Source organism: Elephas maximus, chromosome 1 (assembly GCF_024166365.1).
Source record: "Elephas maximus indicus isolate mEleMax1 chromosome 1, mEleMax1 primary haplotype, whole genome shotgun sequence".
In the NCBI taxonomy this organism is placed as follows: domain Eukaryota; kingdom Metazoa; phylum Chordata; class Mammalia; order Proboscidea; family Elephantidae; genus Elephas; species Elephas maximus.
The window spans coordinates 150,754,033-150,773,525 of NC_064819.1; the positions used below are offsets into that span (position 1 = coordinate 150,754,033).

At 38.5% G+C, this 19,493-nt stretch overlaps 1 protein-coding gene and 1 pseudogene across 4 annotated transcripts in view; one reads left to right on the forward strand and one right to left on the reverse strand.

Annotated features, from left to right (window-relative positions):
* ZNF292 (zinc finger protein 292) overlaps positions 1 to 19,493 on the forward strand; it is a 114,757-nt gene that overhangs the window by 19,500 nt on the left and 75,764 nt on the right. The window contains exon 2 of one of the 4 annotated variants that reach the window (XM_049896871.1): positions 6,462 to 6,591. The exons of the other annotated variants lie outside the window; for them this stretch is intronic. Within the exon in view, the coding sequence (XP_049752828.1) occupies positions 6,472 to 6,591 (120 nt within the window). The 5' untranslated portion in view covers positions 6,462 to 6,471. The remainder of the gene's footprint in view (positions 1 to 6,461; positions 6,592 to 19,493) is intronic. 4 annotated transcript variants of the gene reach the window in all.
* Positions 18,476 to 18,826, reverse strand: LOC126057326 (golgin subfamily A member 7-like; annotated as a pseudogene).

Consider the following 19,493-nt stretch of genomic DNA (forward strand, 5'->3'; position numbering starts at 1 on the left):
ATAGTAATTTATGAAAGATGCTTTTGTCTTTGGAATGGGGGGGATGAGTTGATGTGTGTGCCCTGTGTGCCAGGAGAATATTGGCTTTACAGTTGAAACCTTTTCTTTATCTAGAATTTTAAATTGAGGATTTCAAAGGCTAGGGATGAAAGAGAATCTAGAATTACATAGTAACTGAAAGTACAGATTTTAGACTACGATTTGAATTTCAACTTTGTTACTTCCTGTGGGACTTAAGGCTTGTTTCTTTGTGTCTTCATGTATAGACTGTATATATACAGTTTATAATAGTATCTGTCTTAAAGGTATTGTGATTGTTAAGATACAATGTTGAGTGGTTTCATTATTATGATGTTGGAAATATACAGTAAATTTTAGCTTATATTGATTTAAGAGGACTAATCAGAAACTTTATAAAAGTACATTAATCTTAGTGTTAATAAATACTGTTTAGTTTGTCATCTATGTAGAGGTTTTACTTTGTAAAAAGTAAATAGTGGAAATCACATTCTCCTCCAGAGTCTTACCTAATAAGCTGCCGTAAGTGAAGTGGCACCTCTGCAGAACAGCTAGGTAAGTAATAGTCTACAATATAATAGCACCATTGCCAAAGATTGTGAAGGGAGTTCAAGTATAATTATCTTTTGACATTATTTTCTTCTAAAAGAAGTGTCTTTGCTAATTGTTCATCATTCCATTGGTTTCTTCTCTTTATCTCCCAAACACAGTGTTTTTGTCCTATTGTAGTTATTAGGTGCCAGTGAGTTGGTTCCAAATCATACTGCCCATTTCTCTGCCACCCTCACAATCCTTGCTACGTTTGAGTCCACTGTAGCACCACTATGTCAGTCTGCATTGTCGAGGGCCCTCCTCTTTTTCACTGACCCTCTACCCTTACCAACCATGATGTCCTTCTTCAGGGACTGTTCTCTTCTGATAACATGTCCAAAGGACATGAGACGAAGTTTTGCTGTCCTTGCTTCCAAGGAGCACTCTGGCTGTATTTCTTCCAAGACAGACTTGTTCGTTCTTTTGTCAGTCCACAGTATATTCACTATTCTTCACCAACACCGTAATTCAAAGACATCAGTTCTTCAGTCTTTGCATCTATGTGAGGCAATTGAAAATACCATGGCTTGCGTCAGGTGCACCTTAGTCCTCAAAGTGACATCTTTGCTTTTGAAAACCTTCAAGAGGTCTTTTGCAACAGATTTGCCCAGTGCAGTACTTCATTTGATTTCTTCACTGCTTTTTCTGTGGGCGTTAATTGTGGATCCAAGTAAAATGCAATCCTTGACAACTTCAGTCTTTTCTCTGTTTATTATGATGTTGCTTATTGGTCCAGTTGTGAGGATTTTTGTTTTCCTTATATTGGGGTATAATCCATACTGAAGGCTGTAGTCTTTGATCTTCTTCAGTAAGTGGTTCAAGTCATTTTCCCTTTCAGCAAGCAAGATTGTGCCATGTGCGTATTATAGGTTGGTAACAAACCTTCCACCAATCCTCATGCCCTGTTCTTCATATAGTCCAGCTTCTTGGATTATCTGCTTAGCATACAGATTGACTACGTCTGATGAAAGGATATAATCCTGATGCACACCTTTCCTGACTTTAAACCATGCAGTATCCCTTTGTTCTGTTGGAATGACTGCCTCGATCTTTGTACAGGTACCTCATGAGCACAATTAAGTGTTCTAGATTCCCATTCTTTGCAGTGTTATCCATAATTTGTTATGATCCACATAGTCAAATGCCTTTGCATAGTCAATACAACACAGGTAAACACCTACCTGGTGGTCTCTGCTTTCATCCAAGATCCATCTGATGTTAGCATGTCCTCTTCTGAATCTGACTTGAATTTCTCGAAATTTCCTGTTGAGGAAGTGCAACTGCAACTGCTTTTTACTTATATTCAGCAAAATTTTACTTGTGTGTAATATTAATGATATTGTTTGATAATTTTCGCATTCTGTTGGATCACCTTTCTTTGGAATGGGTACAAATATGGATCTCTTCCAGTTGATTGGACAGGTAGCTGTCTTCCAAATTTCTTAGCATAGACGAGTGAGTACTTCCAGGGCTGCATCCATTTGTTGCAACATCTCAATTGGTATTCCCTCAGTTTCTCAAGCCTTGTTTTTCACCAGTGCTTTCACTGCAGCTTGGACTTCTTCCTTCAGTACACATGGGCTCTTGATCATATGCTACCTCCTGAAATGGTTGAACATTGACCAGTTCTTTTTGGTACAGTGACTGCGTATATTCCTTCCATCTTCTTTTGATGCTTTTGATGCTTTCTGCATTGTTCAATATTTTGTCCATAAATCCTTCAGAATTGCAGCTCGAGGCTTGAATTTTTTCTTCAGATCTTTCAGCTTGAGAAATGCTGTGTCCTTCCCCTTTGATGTTCTTTCTTTTTTTAAGTTGTGCTTTAGGTGAAAGTTCACAGCTCAAGTTAATTTCTCATACAAAAATTTACACATCTTGTTATGTGAGCCTAGTTACAGACAGTCCCTATAATGTGACAGCACATTTCCCCTTTCCACCTCGGGTTTCCCATGTCCATTCAACCAGCTCCTATCCCTTTGTGCCTTCTCATGCCGCCTCTGGTCAGGAACTGCCCATTTAGTCTCATGTATCTACTTGAACTAAGAAGTACACTCTTCACGAGTATTATTTTATGTTTTATAGTTCAGACTAATCTTTGTCTGAAGAGTTGGCTTTGGGAATGGTTCTGGGTTAACAGAGCCTGGGGGTCATGTCTTTGGGGGTTCCTCTAGTCTCAGTCAGACCATTAAGTCTGGTCTTTGTATGTTAATTTGAGCTCTGCTTCATACTTTTCTCTTGCTCTGTCAGGGACAGTCTGTTGTATTCCCTGTCAGGGCAGTCTTTGGTGGTAGCCAGGAACTACCTACTTCTGGTCTCAGGCGGGTGGAGTCTCTGTTTTATGTGGGCCTTTTGTTCTTGGGTAATGTTTTCCTTGTTTCTTTGGTGTTCTTAATTCACCTTTGCTCCAGGTGGGTTGGGACCAATTGATGCACCCTAGATGGCCACTCTCAAGCTTTTAAGACCCCAAATGGCCCTCACCAAAGTGAGATGAAGAACATTTTCTTAATAAGTGTTGTTACGCCAGTTGACTCAGATGTTCCCTGAATCCATGGTCCCCAGACCCCCCTTTCGATTTTCTAACTCCAGGTCTTTGCACATTTTGTTATGATACTTGTCTTCTCAAACTGCCCTTTGAAACCTTCTGTTTAGCTCTTTTACTTCATGATTTCGTCCATTCATTTTAGCTACTCTGCATTCAAGAGCATGTTTCAGAGTCTCTTTTGAAATCCATTTTGGTCTCTTCTTTCTTCGCTATCTTTTTAATGACCTTTTTCTTTCTTCATGTATGATGTCCTTGATATTCCACAACTCCTCTGATCTTTGGTCATAGTGGTTTTTCTGGACTTGTTTTAATTTTCTTCAGTTTCAGCTGAAACTTGCATATGAGCAATGGATGGTCTGTTCCACAGTCAGCCCCTTGTCTTGTTCTGACTGATGATCTTGAGCTTTTCTATCTTCTCTTTCCACAGAATTGATTCCTATGTTTTCCATCCGGTGAGGTCCATGCGTATAGTCACCGTTCATAGTGTTAAGAAAAAGGTATTTATTTGCAAGGAGTAAGTTGTTGGTCTTGCAGAATTCTATCATGGACTCTCTGGCATTGTTTCTTTCACCAAGGCAGTATTTTCTAGCTACATATCCTTCTTTGTTTCCAACTTTTGGATTGCAATCACCGATAATTATCAGTGCATCTTGATTGCATGTTTGATCAATTTCATACTGCAGAAGTTGATAAAAATCTTCAATTTCCTCATTTTTGGCATTAGTGTTTGGTGTGTAAATTTGAATAATTTGAAAGTTGTATTAACTGGCCTTCCTTGTAGGTATATGCGTATTATCCTATCATGACAATGTTGTACGTCAGGATAGATCTTGAAATATTATTTTTGATGATGAATGCGACACCATTCCTCTTAAATATGTCATTCCTGGCATAGTAGATCATGTGATTGTCTGATTCACAATGGCCAGTAAAAGTCCATTTCAGCTCACTAATGCCTAAAGTATTGATGTTTATGTGCTCCATTTCATTTTTGACGACTTCCAGTTTTCCTAGATTCATACTTCATACATTCTGCTTTCCAATTATTAATGGATGTTTGCAGCTGTTTCTTCTCATTTCGAGCCGTGCCATATTAGCAAATGATGGTCCTGAAAGCTTTGCTCCATCCACGTCATTGATTGACTGCTTTGATGAGGCAGTTCTTCTTCAGTTGTATTCTGAGTGTCTTCCAACCTGAGAGGCTCATCTTCCAGCACTATATCAGTCAGTGTTCTGCTGCTATTCATAAGGTTTTCACTGGCCACTTTTTTCAGAAGTAGACTGCCAGGTTCTTCTTTGTAGTCTGTCTCTCGGCCTGGAAGCTCAGCTGAAACCTGTCCACCATAGGTGGCTGTGCCAGTATTTGAAATACCATTGGCATGGCTTCCAGCATCACAGCAACACAAGTCACGACAGTACTACAAACTGACGGGCATGGGGTGGGTTTTTAGAGACGTAATGAAGCTAAAAGTCTTTTTAAAAGTAGATAAATAATGTGGAAGTTTTCAGTGATGGCTTTATGATGTTTTTGTCTTAGTGACATTAGTCCTGTGATCTGGTTCTTTCTCTGATTTTTGGGTTTCCTTCTCTTTTTTTTTGTTCCAGATGAATAGAGACCAATAGTTGTATCTTAGATGCCCACTCATAAGCTTTTAGGACCCCAGACACTACTCAGTATACTGAGAGGTAGAACTTAAACTTTAAGAATGTAGTTTGTTATTATACTGTGGTTTATGTATCCTCCCTCACCTGTTTAAACTTTCTTCCTTAGTGTTTCTTTTATCAATCCCATTTCTGTACATCTCCTCCCCATAATCTGTGATAAAATTGTTAGCTGCCTTTGAGTCAGTGCCTGACTCATGGCAGCCCTATGTACAATGGGATGAGACCTTTGTGATCCATAGAGATTTCATTGGCTGATTTTTTGGGGGGGGTGGCAGCAGTAGATCACCAGGCCATTCTTCCTAGTTTGTTAGTCTGGAAGCTCTACTGAAACCTGTTCAGCATCACACAAGCCTTCACTAACAGACGGGTGGTGGCGGTGCTTGAGGTGCATTGGCCAGGAATAGAGCCTGGGTCTCCCACAAGGAAGGCGAAAATTCTACTACTTAACCAGTAATAAGAGTAGGCATTTTCAAATCCTGTGTATTTTTCATGAGACGTTCGTATACTTTTAAATGGATTCAATAACTTACTCTTTTTATTGAACTTTGTATGTTTTTTTGGTTTTTATCACAGTCTCTCTGTACTAAGATTGTGTTTGTCTCTCTCCCCAGCTGCCATATTGAAGCTCTTTAAAAGCAGGGACCATGCCCTTATTTTGTTCCTTAGTCAGTAATTGAATCTTGTTAAATGATTATCTCTTCTGCACTCCTTGAAAAGGTGGTCTTAATTTGGGGGAAGGGAGTGGATTTTGTGCCTTTGAGAAACCATTCCTTACTGAAATTAGATTTTTCTGACCGTTCTTATTCCACCTCAGTTCTGACGTTGGATATCTATGTTCAGGACAAAGATTCACTTTGATAAAGGGCTTATAGCTTTTATAAAGCAAACTCGACTGTATGATTGTTATTGTTAGTTGCCGTCAAATGTGACTCATGGGGACTGTATGATTAATAGTCCACTTAATAGCTTACATTTACTACATGCTTACTATGTACCAGGAATTACTTAAGTTTGTGTGTGTGTGTGTGAGAGAGAGAGAGAAATTAACTCATGTAATCCTCAACAACCTCTAGAATTTTTACTATCCCTGTTTATATAGAGACTACTATTGATTTGTCCAACTCAAGTAACTAGAATTTAATTAAAAAAAAAAAAGACAGAAAAAGCAAAACCCAAACTAAGTAAAACTGTTTCTTTTTTTTTTTTTTGGAGGGAGTGGTATAGATGTTGATTGTTGAAATTTGTTTTAGGGTACAAAGGGAATTCACAATAGTAACGCTTGATCATTTTAAAAGTAAACTTCAGAAAAGCAGAAACATGAATGTAGCATTTTGTTTAGTGCTATTTGAGGTTAATATACGAAACCCCAATATAGGTATGTGTAATAATAAATCATACGCATATATACATACATATATACACATGTACTATTTCAGAGTATATAATTAAGTCCTGTGTTGGTTAGTGTTATGTGTCAACTTGGCTAGGCCATGATTCTCAATATTATGTAATTATCCCCCATTTTGGGATCTGTTGTAAGGGGAGTTTCCCTTGGGATGTGCCTTTCATCCAGTATATATGAATGTTCTGGCAAAACTCGCTTGCTCTGAATCCTGCATCCAACTCGTCATCCTCTGACCTCCAGTTCCTGGGATATGAGCCAGCAGCTGCCACCTCACTTGGAATTTTGGGTTCGTCAGTTCCTGCAACCAAATGAGCCAGGAGAAGCCTCCAGCCTGATGCCTGACCAACGGATTTGGGAATTCCCAGCCATTGCGTGAGCCATTTCCTTGAAATAAATCTTGCTATCTGTATATATTCTGCAGAACAGTTGGTCCCAGTTATGTAGTTTATAACTTCTGGAAGGAGTTTTCCCTTTTCCATGTCTCTTAACCTCTCTTACATTTTCCATCTCTTGGGGTAGCATTCTAGGTAATTTTCTTGTATCTGTGGAGCTCTGGTGGCATAGTGGTTAAAGAGCTTGGCTGCTAACTAAAAGATCGGCAGCTCAAATCTACCAGCCACTCCTTGGAAACCCTGTGGGGCAGTTTTACACTGTCTTACAGGGTCACTGTGAGTTGGAACGGCTGAACCGCAACGGAGTTTTTTTTTTGTTTTTGGTTATACTAATTTATACACACACACACTCTCTCTACTAGTTTTGTTCCTTTAGAGAACTCAGGCTAAGACAAGTCTCTTTATTAAATAATAAAGGTTTTTTTAACATAAATTTAATAGAAATAGAAGTTTTATTTATTTTTACCATTCTTCAGTTTTACACTCCTGTTTGGAGACCACTGGTTTATAGTGCTACAAGTAGCTGAAGTTTCTGAGATATATTATTTACTAGTATCCTTTTACTTACCTACCCTATTTTCAGAGCGTATTGGAGAAATGACAGTAACGGCAATCAATCAGATGTTTTTCATACTCTTAGTGAAATTTAATTTAATGTGTTTCCAGTTCATTGTTTCATCATGCTTTATTCTTTATGAGACCCCTGAGTATTGGGTGTGCCAGTTATCAGATACTTATTCCCTCTCAGCTGTAAATCATCCTTTTGTTGTTTGCTCTTCGATATTGGAGCTTGACCTTTTATTTCTCCTTTGCAATAAACACGATGTTAAGCTTTGTCCGTAGAGAATGTTGAAGGGACTTCACACAAGGAACCAAACTCATTGCCATCGAATCTATTCCAACTCATAGCGACCCTACAGGACAGAGTAGAACTGCCCCATAGGGTTTTCTAGGCTGTAATGGAAGCAGACTGCCACACCTTTCTTCCGTGGAGCAACTTGTGTGTTTGAACCACCAACTTTCACTTGGCAGCTGAACGCTTGACCGTTGCTTTAACAGGGCTCTTTGGCACAAGGTAGTGGCTTCTGTTTTTCTTTGTTTTTGCTCCTAGCAGCACAGGTATGGGAACAGATCCCAGAGTGCAAAGACCTTGATGGGCTCACAGCTCCAGCCTTGACCCAGTGACTACCTCAGTGCAGTTTTCCTGATGCAGACACTGTACACCCCAGACCTTTTGCTGGAGAAGTCCCAAAACCGTGACTTCCCCTGCATACCCCAGAGAGTTATTTCCCATGGCCCTCCTGATGCAGGCAGTGTTGGCAGTCAGGCTCCCCATTCCTCACTCAGTTCCCTTTGCTGTTCATCTGCCAGCCTCTTAGGTCTTGAAATCCAGCAGACTTCTTTGTTATCTAATGGGCTGTAACCAGGGACAGACAGGTTACCCAATAAGCAAGGTAAACTCATGCTTAGGGCATTGATACAACAGTGGTACCAGTTGTCAAAAGCAAAGACCCATAAATGCCAAGCAGACAGGGCACAAGGAAAAGCCAGCATCGTAGTGGAAGGGAACTGGCAGGCAATTAAATGAAATGGATACCAGCTCCAGTACATGAGAATATGCTGGCCAGAAATAAGTTTACGCAGGGTCATGTGGGCGCCCACATGCAAGGTTGTTTAAGCTATGAGGCCCCTATCACTTCAACACCTTCATTGACATCTGTGTCCTAAGGTCCCGACCTGTACAGTTGAAACTCCTTATCTTGATGGGCCTCTTGGGAGTATACTACTTACAATAAATAAGAGGTGGGGTGGGCTGTCGAGTCTAAGTCTTGCCGTATTCACTCACCAAAAATTTAAAATCCAATTAATCTCATTCTGTTAAAATCATATGCCACTTCAGCTTTCAATCACTAATATTAAAGTCCCATTTAAAAAGTTATATCATGAATAGCTAAGACGCACACATTCACATATAAAAATCACACATCACGTTTAAATGTGTGAGTAATCAGAGATGGGGGCACCAGAGATTATCAATGCTTAGGGCCCTCACATGCCTTAATCCAGCCGTGGCTGCACCCAGCCTTCTCAATAAGATCTGAGTCCTAGCCTTAAGGAAGGCCCCCTCTTCCAAGTTTGTTCCTTCCTTGGGTATTCTCACTAAGCCGTAGGGTATTCTTTAGAGTTCATTTTACATACTTATAGTTACTTCTCTGTTATAGTTAATAATTCTTTATATGAAACTCTCCCTCTTTCAGTGTCTGTGTGGTATCTGTTTGTTAATTGGACCCTGTGTTAGGGTTCTCCAGGGGAACAGAACCAATAAGATAGTGTGCGTGCACACACACACACAGAGATTGATCAATCAATTGACTTTAAGGAATTGGCTGATATGATTGTGGGGGCTCGTAAGTCCAAAATCCATAGGTTAGGTAATAGGCTGGACACTCTGGCAGTTTTTGTGTCTGAAATTGGTAGACCAGGCAGTGGGCTAGGAACTCTGGCAGAATATCTATGTTATCGTTTTGGGCATAACTCCTTCTCCCTTGGGAAACCTTTGTTTTTGCTCTTCAGGCTTTTAACTGATTGGATTAGGCCTACCCACATTATGGAGGGTAATCTGCTTTATTTAGAGTCAGCTGATTGTAAATGTTAATTAAATGTAAATACATTCATAACAACATCTAGACTAGTGTTTGACCAAATGATTGGGCAACATAGCCTAGCCTAGTTGACACAAAATGAACCATCACAGACCTTATCTGGTACATTGGGTTAAAACGAGTTAAACTATATATTATCTTCTTAAATGAAAAGTGTAGGTTTGTACCAGTGCATCCTCCCCCACCCCATGGCATGTTTCTTTTATTTGCTACCATGGAAACTAGTTTTGGTATTAAAAAATTAAAATACTGTGGTTGCAAATGCAGTTATACATTCTAGTGGGATAACTGTGCAGGAGTAGCACTTAGAAGTCATTGATCCCTTTTCCTGTATGGAGCAAAACAGAATGAAGGAAACCAAAGACTTGAAGAAGAAACTAGTCCACGGGACTAATAGCCCACATGAACCATAGCCTCTTCTAGCCTGTGACCAGAAGAACTAGATGGTGCCTTGCCACCACTACTGAGTGTTCTGACCGGGGATACAATAGAAGATCCTGGATTGAATGGGAGAAAAATGTAGAACAAAACTCAAATTCCTGAAAAAGACCAGACTTACTGGACTGGTAGAGACTAGAGGAACCCCTGAGACTATTGGCCTAAGATACTCTTTTAACTTGTAACTGAAACCATTCTTGGAGGTCTCCTTTAAGCCAAATAATAGATTGGCTTATAAAATAAACTATATCACCAGTGAGGATTGTGCTTCTTTAAACAATCTACTGTACGAGACCAAATAGTCAACATTTACCCAAAAGCAAAGATGAGAAGGCAAGAAGGGTCAGGGAAGCTAGGTAAAAGGAAACAGAACAAACAATGGAAATAATGAGAGCGCTGACACATTGTGAAAATTGTAACCAGTGTTACAGAACAATTTGTGCAAAAATTCTTAAATGGGAATGTAATTTGCTTTGTAAACTTTCGTCTGAAACACAATAAAATACTCAAAAAATTAAAAATGCTGCTTTTATGGGGAGGGGGGGAGTCATCGTTAGTCCCCAGAATGGTTGCGATGAGGAAATGGAAGAATTGTGTTTTTATAGGTAAATATCTGTTATACTTTAATATAAACAATTGGGAAACATGAAATGAGAACTTTTCAATACCATTAAGTTATTAGTTTATTTAGAGGCTCAGAAACTTTCCATCTGGTCATTTCTTTTTTAATAAATTGGAAAATGACAGTTATGTGAATTATCTTTTTAAAATTTCCCCAAGTAGGAGGTTGGGTTAAAAGAAAAGAACACCCACAATCCCAGAGGATATAGGATTTGTAAAGCAGGGGAAGACAAAAGAAATGTTGAAAATTTAAAATATTATTTAAATTGTGTTGTCGTTAGTTGCTGTCCAGCTGGTTCTAGCTCACAGCGACCCTACGTATAACAGAATTAAGTACTTTCTGGTCCTACGCCATCCTCATAATGGTTGCTTTGTTTGAGCACATTGTTGTAGCCACTGTGTCAATCCATTTTTTGAGGGTCTGCCTCTCTTTCAATGACCTGCTTTACCAAGCATTATGTTCTTTGAGGACTGGTCCCTCTTGATAACATGTCCAAAGTACATGAGACAGAATCTCACCATCCTTGCTTCTAATGAGCGTTCTGGCTGTACTTCTTCCAAGACAGATTTGTTTGCTAATCTGGAGTCCATGGTATGTTCAGTATCCTTTGCTAACACCATAATTCAGAGGGATCTGTTCTTCTTTGGTCTTCGTTATTCATTGTCTAGCTTTTGCATATGAGGCGATTGAAAATACTATGGCTTGGGTCAGGTGCACCTTAGTTCTCAAAGTGACATCTTTGCTTTTTAATACTTTAGAGAGCACTTTTGCAGCAGATTTGCCCAGTGCAATATGTCATTTGATCTCTTGACTGCCGCTTCCATGGGTGTTGATTGTGGATCCAAGTAAAATGAAATTCTTGGCAACTTCAGTATTTTCTCTGTTTATCATGATGTTGCTTTTTGATCCAGTTGTGAGGATTCTTGTTTTCTTTATGTTGAGGTGTAATCCATACTGAAGTCTGTAGTCTTTGATCTTTATCAGTAAGTACTTCAAGTCCTCCTTTGTGTTCAGCAAGCAAGCTTGTGTCATGTGCATATCATAGGTAGTTTGTTAATGAATCTTAAATTCTGAAGCCGTGTTCTTCATATAATCAGTCCAGTTTCTTGGATTATTTGCTCAACATATAGACTGAATAAGTATGGTGAAATGGTACAGCCCTGATGCACACCTCTCCTGATTTTAAACCATATAGTATCCCGTTGCTCTGTTGGAACAACTGCCTCCTGGTCTATGTACAGGTTCTGCATAAGCACAATTAAGTGTTCTGGAATTCCCATTCTTTGCAATGTTACCCATAATTTGTTGTGATTCACATAGTCAAATGCCTTTGCATAGTCAATAAAACACACTCAAACTTATTTAAATTAAAAATATAAAGTGTCAGAAATGTTTCCAGAAGTTGAAGGAAGAAAAAAGTATAAGTAAATTAACCAACAGATTATTGTTTAACAAGATTTGTTAAATTTGCTATATCTAATACCCAGAATACTCCTTAGAAGCAGGGATGGTGAGACTTTGTCCCACATACTTTGGACTTGTTATCAGGAGGGACAGGCCCCTGGAGAAGGACATCATGCTTGACAAAATAGAGGATCAAGAGGAAGACCCTCAATGAGATGGATTGACACAGTGGCTGCAACAATGGGCTTAAGCATAACAATGATCATGAGGATGCCACAGGACCAGGCTGTGTTTTCGTCTGCTGTACATACAGTCACTATGAGTCGGAACTGACACAACAGCACCTAACAACAATAGCCTTTACTTTAGTACAGAAGTGATGAATCTGCATATTGTAGTGAATAAATAATATTATTTTTAAGCAATCGGTGAAACAACAAGACACTAGCATCTTGTTTGAGCTGTTTACTACCTCCTTCTCCTACTGCTTTAGCTTTCCTATTTGTGATGATTTGGGGTAGTTATATTACTGAAGATAGTATTTATGGCCTTGGCCTTGTAGATAATGATCTTTCCAATGGAACATTCATCCATTTAGTATTTTAAGTAAATTTTCAAATGTAAATGCTGTTTTCTGTGGAGCAACCAATTGTTTTTTAAGTTTAGATTATAGTTACTATGTATGCAGTGAAGAAAAAAAGTGCTCTTCAGTAAATTTACAAATAGGGATATTTTCCCCCCCCTGCAGTTGAAAGAATGGTGCTTTATTCAAGTCTTTAATTGACATGGGAGGCTCACTTAAGATTTGATACGCTAGAGAAAGTGTATAATTACATGGAAATGAACCTAATCTTCTTAAGCTAAAGTTCTTAGCAAAGGTAAAATAATGAAGGAAAGTATTTTATGATCTATATTACTATCAAATACATTTTTTTAAGTTTCATGAATTGACTAAGACTGTCTTCTGCAAGAAAGTATAACATGTAATTCAAACATATTGTATCTTACTAAAAAAAAATTTTTTTTAAAGCCCCTTCATTTGACACAGTGTGGCTCTAATAATTTTATTTTTGTTGGTGTACTATTTGTATTCTTTTAGGACTGAAAGTATGCTTACCAAACCAAAACCCACTACTCTCAAGTCAATTGGAGGTAAAATTTCCAGGCTATTTACAAAAGTTTTTTTTTTTTTTTTTTTAATTCACACTGTATTATACTTTAGTATTTGAATTCTGAGCACAGGATACAATTCAGGACAGAAGTATTTCCTACCATTTTTCTGAGTGTTAGGCCAGCTCAGTATCCAGTGTAGAAATAATAGCTTTTATTGAGGGGGGCCATGTCTTAATCACAAGGAGCCCTCGTGGCATAGTGGTTAAGCACTTAACTGGTAACCAAAATACTGATGATTTGAGCCCCTCAGATGCTCCACAGGAGAAAGATGTGACAGTCTGTTGCCATAAAAAAAAAAATTTTTTTTTTCCATAAACGTTACTGTATTTTTACACAAATAACGTGCAGCTTTTGCATTTGTTTGCTGGTTGCACCTTCTCCCCTCAAGGTACCCTCACAAGCGCTGCCATGCCAGTCCTCTTCCACATGTTGCTATAAAAAAAATAAGTATAGCGTGTTTACAAAAATAACTTACAGAGGGAGAGCATGGCTGGCAAACAAACACAGAAGACATTATTTGCTTAAAAATAAGGTACAACTTTGGAAACCCTACGGAGCAACACTACTACTCTGTCTTATACAGTTGCTATGCCTTGGAATAGACTTAATGGCGATTTTTTTTTTTTCTTAATCACCTCATTTTTCATTCCCTCTCCCTTTCCCTGCCGTCTTTCCCAAATACCCAGTGTTCTCATATTTCCTTGTGACTCCCCCACTTTGCATCCTCATTCAAATATTCTGTTCCATTGGTATAGGGGAATTCAACTAGCTCTTTAAGGAAAATAACTAAACCAATGTATGTTAATATGTAAACATGTCTTAAGTAGATATAATTTCAAGCAGATAATAATAGTGGGAAAATACGGGTAATTTGGGGAAAGATAATTTGGAATAGAAGGGTCTCCAAAGAGACAAGCTGCCCTGCTGCTACTAAGTCTAGTCTTTTGTTTATAGTTATTCCTTTACTCCTGAAGTTACATTCTCTGAAAACTTGAACTCAGATTTTTTTCTGACTACACCCATTGCATTGGGAGGAAGAATTTATGGGGTGAATGAATAGTGTAAGACTGGAGCCTTTGGTATGTATGGTTTTGTAAATTCGACATTCCAGTTATGCCATTACTTTAGTCTTTTCCAGTCATTATGTGAACTGATAACTTATTTTGCTTAAGCTAATTGCGCTGAATTTCTAATTGTAATACTGGTAATACAAATTTTTAGGGAAAACATTTACTAAATATAGCAAGTTGTCAGTTCTCTCTTACATGTCTAAGAAATACTATTAATTATGGGCTCAGATCGATCATGTTAAATATTGGAGAACTTTTTTTTTTAATCCTGTTATCCCAGAACTCACATGACAGAATCTCTGTATTCCACAGCCTGGCTACTTAATGCTTGAAAATATGCATATCCGTAGCCAGGTCTTAAGCCGGAGAGCTGTTAGATGAACCTATTCTGTGTCAAATGGTTGGCATTTATTGATGATTTAATGTAGTTCGATGCTTCTGGGTTAAGAGCTGTTTTCACTACTTAGCCGGTTGCCTATACTAGCAGTTGCAACATTAAATGCCTACAGAAGCCAGGACCTAGAGTAAATGAATGACTTGGGTAGGGAAGTATCAGGAAGAATCCAGACAGCGCCCACCCTGATTCTCCCTGATTCCTGCCTACCTGCTTATTTCTGCCATGTAGAACTGTTGGGCCACTGTTGCTAGATCTTCTGTTTTTTGTTTTGTTTTATTGTACTTTAGATGAAGGTTTACAGAGCAAATTAGTTTCTCGTTAAACAATTAATACACATTGTTTTGTGACATTGGGTGCCAAGCCTACAACATGTCAACACTGTCCCCTTTTTGACCTTGGGTTTCCCATTACCAGCTTTCCTGTCACCTCCTGCCTTCTTGTCCTTGCCCCTGAGCTGGTGGGTCCATTTAGTCTTGTTTTGTTTTATGGGCCTGTCTAATCTTTGGCTGAAGGGTGAACCTCAGGAGTGACTTCATTACTGAGCTAAAAGGGTGTCCGGGAGCCATACTCTCGGGGTTTCTTCAGCATATGTCAGACCAGTAAGTCTGGTCCTTTTTTATGAGTTAGAATTTTGTTCTACATTTTTCACCATATCTGTCTGGTACCTTGTATTGTGACCCTGTCAGGGCAGTCAGTGGTGGTAGCCAGGTGCTGGACTCAGTCTGGTGAAGACAGTGGTAGTTGTGGTCCATTAGTCCTTTGGACTAACCTTTTTTTTCTTCTTTCCCTTGTGTCTTTGGTTTTCTTCATTCTCCCTTGCTCCAGATGGGGTGGGACCTGTGCAGTATCTTAGATGGCCACTCACAAGCTTTTAAGACCCCAGACGCCACTCACCAAAGTAGGATGTAGAACAGTTTCTTTACAAACTGTGTTATGCCAGTTGAGCTAGATGTCCCCCGAGACCATGGTCCCCAGCCCTCAGCCCAGTAATTTGGTCAGACATTCGGGTTTTTCAAGAAAAGCTAGAAATCAGATTTTTATGTGTGATATCCCAATTTTGAAATATTGGCACCTAATTCAAACTGTCTAAGGGAGACAACCCAAAACATTGTGTGAGTCAAACAAAACATGTCTGGGGAATTTATTCCTGGGTATTTTGAGCATTGTGTAGTTTGCCAGGAATAGTATGTGAAAAACAACTTTTCCCCTAGAGTGAGTTTTGGTTCTTTATGTTTTCACCACTGTGTGTGTCCTTCCATTTGCATGCCCAGAAATTGTAGTTTCCTTAATGCAAATGGAAAGAAGGATGCACATGCAGCCAGTGTGGTGGGCGTACAAATGGCCAGTATGGTTAAGAGGAGAGGGAAACAATTCAGGCTTTTTTGGCACTTCTGTAGAATAGAGGTTGAAGGTATCTAACTGACAGGTGGAAATTTCTTACCACCTTCCTAGCCCTTTCTTTCAGGTTGCTTTGTTTAATTTATAATGAGGCCTGACAAATTTGAACTAGTTCTCAATTTCCGGGATTATTTTAATGTTGTATATAGCTTTTTTTTTTTTATAGCCAAGGGTGATTTTATGAGTATTTCATTAGAAGGGTAGAAGAGAGCGAACGGATAACACTAGCTTGCAGCCATGTTAACTTGACAGTTGGTTGTTTTATTTAAAACTTTGAAAATATATTTACATTAAAATTAATTTTTAGAATGTCAGTATTTCAGCTGTATTCATTTGTTGATTAATTTTACAATGTTTAGTGCACTGTTGTCTTTCAGGTAAAAATCACCCAATATCACTTTTGAAAATGAACATCTAAAGAATTGGTATCTGAGAGGGATTGGTTCCAGGACCCCTGCGGATACCAAAATCCGAGGAGGCTCATGTCTCTTCTATAAAATGGCATCATATTTGCATAAAACCTGGGCACATCCTCCGTGCATGCTTTGGATTACTTATGATACCTGATACAGTGTAATTGCTATGTACATAGTTGTTTCATCGCAACTAACGACTAGTTCTAGAAGGTAGCCCTTCTCTTCTACAAGTTTCTCGAATTCTTGCGGAAACTCTGATACTGCCTCTGATGCTGATTCTCCCTTGATCTTGAAGTTCTTCAGGCTGTAGCCCTTTACATAGCTAGCCAGCCATCCCTTACTAGCCTGAAACTTCTTCCACTCGCTCTTCTCAGCCCCCTCACACTTAGCCTTTGAGGGACTGCCTTGACCGCTTTGCTTTTTAGGAGCCATGAAAACAAAGGGTGCACACAAGTAGCGAATGAACGAGCTGAGGATCTGTGAAATGGCAGGAGGCTACAGCAGGGTATGCTCGCATATCACTTAATTCAAGTGGATTCAGCGTAGTGCACGGCATGTGGCAAATTCAAGTTTTGCTTTTTGGAACTTTTTTTTTCCCCCTGAATGTTTTTGGTCTGCTGCAGTTGGTTGAATCCACGGATGCGGAACCCGCGGACATGGAGGGCCAACTCTAATGACTTAAAAAAATACTGTAAGTCTTTTTAAAATAAACTTTTTATTACAATAGTTTTAGATTTATAAAGGCATTGCAGAGATATGATTACTTCCCATATACCCCACAGCCAGCTTCCTTTATTATTCACATCTTTTTTTTTATATTAGTATGATACATTTGTCACAATTAATGAGCCAATATTAATACTTTATTAAAGTTAATGTTTATTCGGATTTCCTTTGTTGTTTTTTTATGAATAGTTTTATTAATGTGCTAATATTTCAGCAAAGCTTACTGCAAAAAAAAATTTAAAAGGCAGACAGACACACTACTACAGGCTATAAAGTAATAAAGGGGTTTTGTACAATTAAAATATTACACAGACCTATGGGATTTATTGACTAACTAGCAAATCCATAAAAAGTTAAATCTGAAAGATTAAATCTAGCACCTACAATAATAGCCTTGAAAGTAAAACTTTTAACTGTTTCATCCTCTCTTAGTATATTTCTTAACTTTCTTCCAAATACAGTGCTCTAAAATCCCAAAGATGAACTAAAACATAAGCCTTGATACTGAAAATGTACAGTGAAAGTAAAAACTAGAAATATTGAATTAGACTTGAATTTTACTTGGAAATAACTTTACTTGAACCAGTCAATAACTGCATATGGGAAGGTCTGCAATTTAGGGATAGTTAAAAATTAGTAATATGCATTATTATTCCTATCAGATTTTTTTATAACAAAACTATAATTAAGACATTTATTGTACTTATTACACATTCAAGGGCACCACAGGGACATTATGTGTCTGATGGTTTAGCGTCCACTTTATTGTGCTAACTTACGTTTGTAATGAACAAGCAGTGTGTACCACATCTTCCCAACATTCAGGGTAAAGCAGTAATAACATAAAATTCTCCAAGAAAATAACTGGAAATGGCATTAAATACTGGTTCAATTAGAAATAGTTGCTATAATAAAACATACATTACACGTTATTTTTCCAGCATGCTTTGGTTTTAGTAACTCAGCAGCAGAAATAGATGATCTTAAGATCTGAATCCTGGCAAAACTGGTAATTCCTTGAAATCTGGGATAGGTATTAGCAAAAACATGGATACAGCCTGCTTCTCACCAAAATCCTGGAGAAAATAATTTTATTAGTTTGGGGTCATAAGACTGAACACTGGGTAAGATATGACTTGTTGGAGTCTAAGTCCATATAGGCAGTTGGGCCAAGAAATGAAGAGAACCAGTGGTATTGGCGGCAGATAAGAAATAAACTTTGCATTGGACTGACTAACAGCATATTTTATTAAATGAATTTGAATAAAAAAGTGAAATGCTTCATTGTGTTTTCTTAGAAACTAAACATTATAGAGCACTACACAATTTAGAGACACAAAACGGATGTTGAATGACTAGAAGTCACTTTAGGTGCGGAATTTTAGAACCTCTGTTTTCTGGGATAAATGGTACCAAGGCTCTGGTAGCAGATCCAAAGGAATGATGCTCTGGAGAGGAGGTAGGAGCCCCTCTGTGATTGGCCAGTGGATAGATTAGGGTCTCACCTTGAGCAGAAATTTTTAATTTGATGAATTTTATGATTTATCTTCTGCTGCTAATTCATGTCTTCATAAATGGTAATGTCAATAATTTGAAGTCCTCTTAGTGGGATCTTTCAGGAAGAGGCCTTGGGGAGTTCTTATTTTACTATTAACTATATTTGGAGGCTTTCTTCAGAACCTTCTTATAATGTGCTATTAATATTAAACAAGCCAAAAACCATCAATGATTGGCCCCCAAGCATCTCTACTTCTGCAGAAAGGTTATTTAGAGTTCAAACTTTTTCTATTATCAATCTGGTTCTCCAGGTTCATAGGAATTTGGTGTAGAACTGGCAGCATTTGCCACTGATGTAGTATTGCTGAACGAAGACTTTTCCCAGCATCGGCTCCTGCTTTGGCCTCATGGCATGGACAGGACAGGTCTCACCATGCTGTCATGGTGGGCCTTTGCTACTTCCTGACCCAGGCTCTGTTTACTCCCTACCCACCCAGCCCTATTTGGCCTGGGAAGCATAAACCCTCCTCTTCTGTCCTCTAGCTACTGTTGTGCCCACATTTCCTTAGTTTTTATCTACTGTTCTTATATCTTTTCTGTTCCAGCATTCCATTCAGGATGTCATAATACATTTAGTCACCATGCTTTCTTAGCTTCCTCTGGGCTATGATGATTACTCAGATTTTTCTTGTTTTTTGATGACATTGACAGTTTTAAGGAGTACTGATCAGATCTTTAGTAGAATGTTCCTCAATTGGGAGTTTTCTGCTATTTTTCTAATGATTAGACTGGAGTTACAGATTTTTGGGAGGAAGACCCCAGAGGTAAAGTGCCATTCTTAACACATCATATCAAGGGTACATTCTATTAACATGACTTACCACTGTTGATGTTAACCTTGATCACCTGGCTGAGAGAGTGTTTGTCAGACTTCTCCACTGTAAAGTTACTCCTTTTCCCCCTTGCCATACTGTGCTTTTAGGAAGGCAGTCAGTATGTATAGCCCACACTTAAGAATGAGGAATGAGGCTCCACCTCCTTCAAAGTGGAAATCTAAATTATTTGGAAATCTTGTA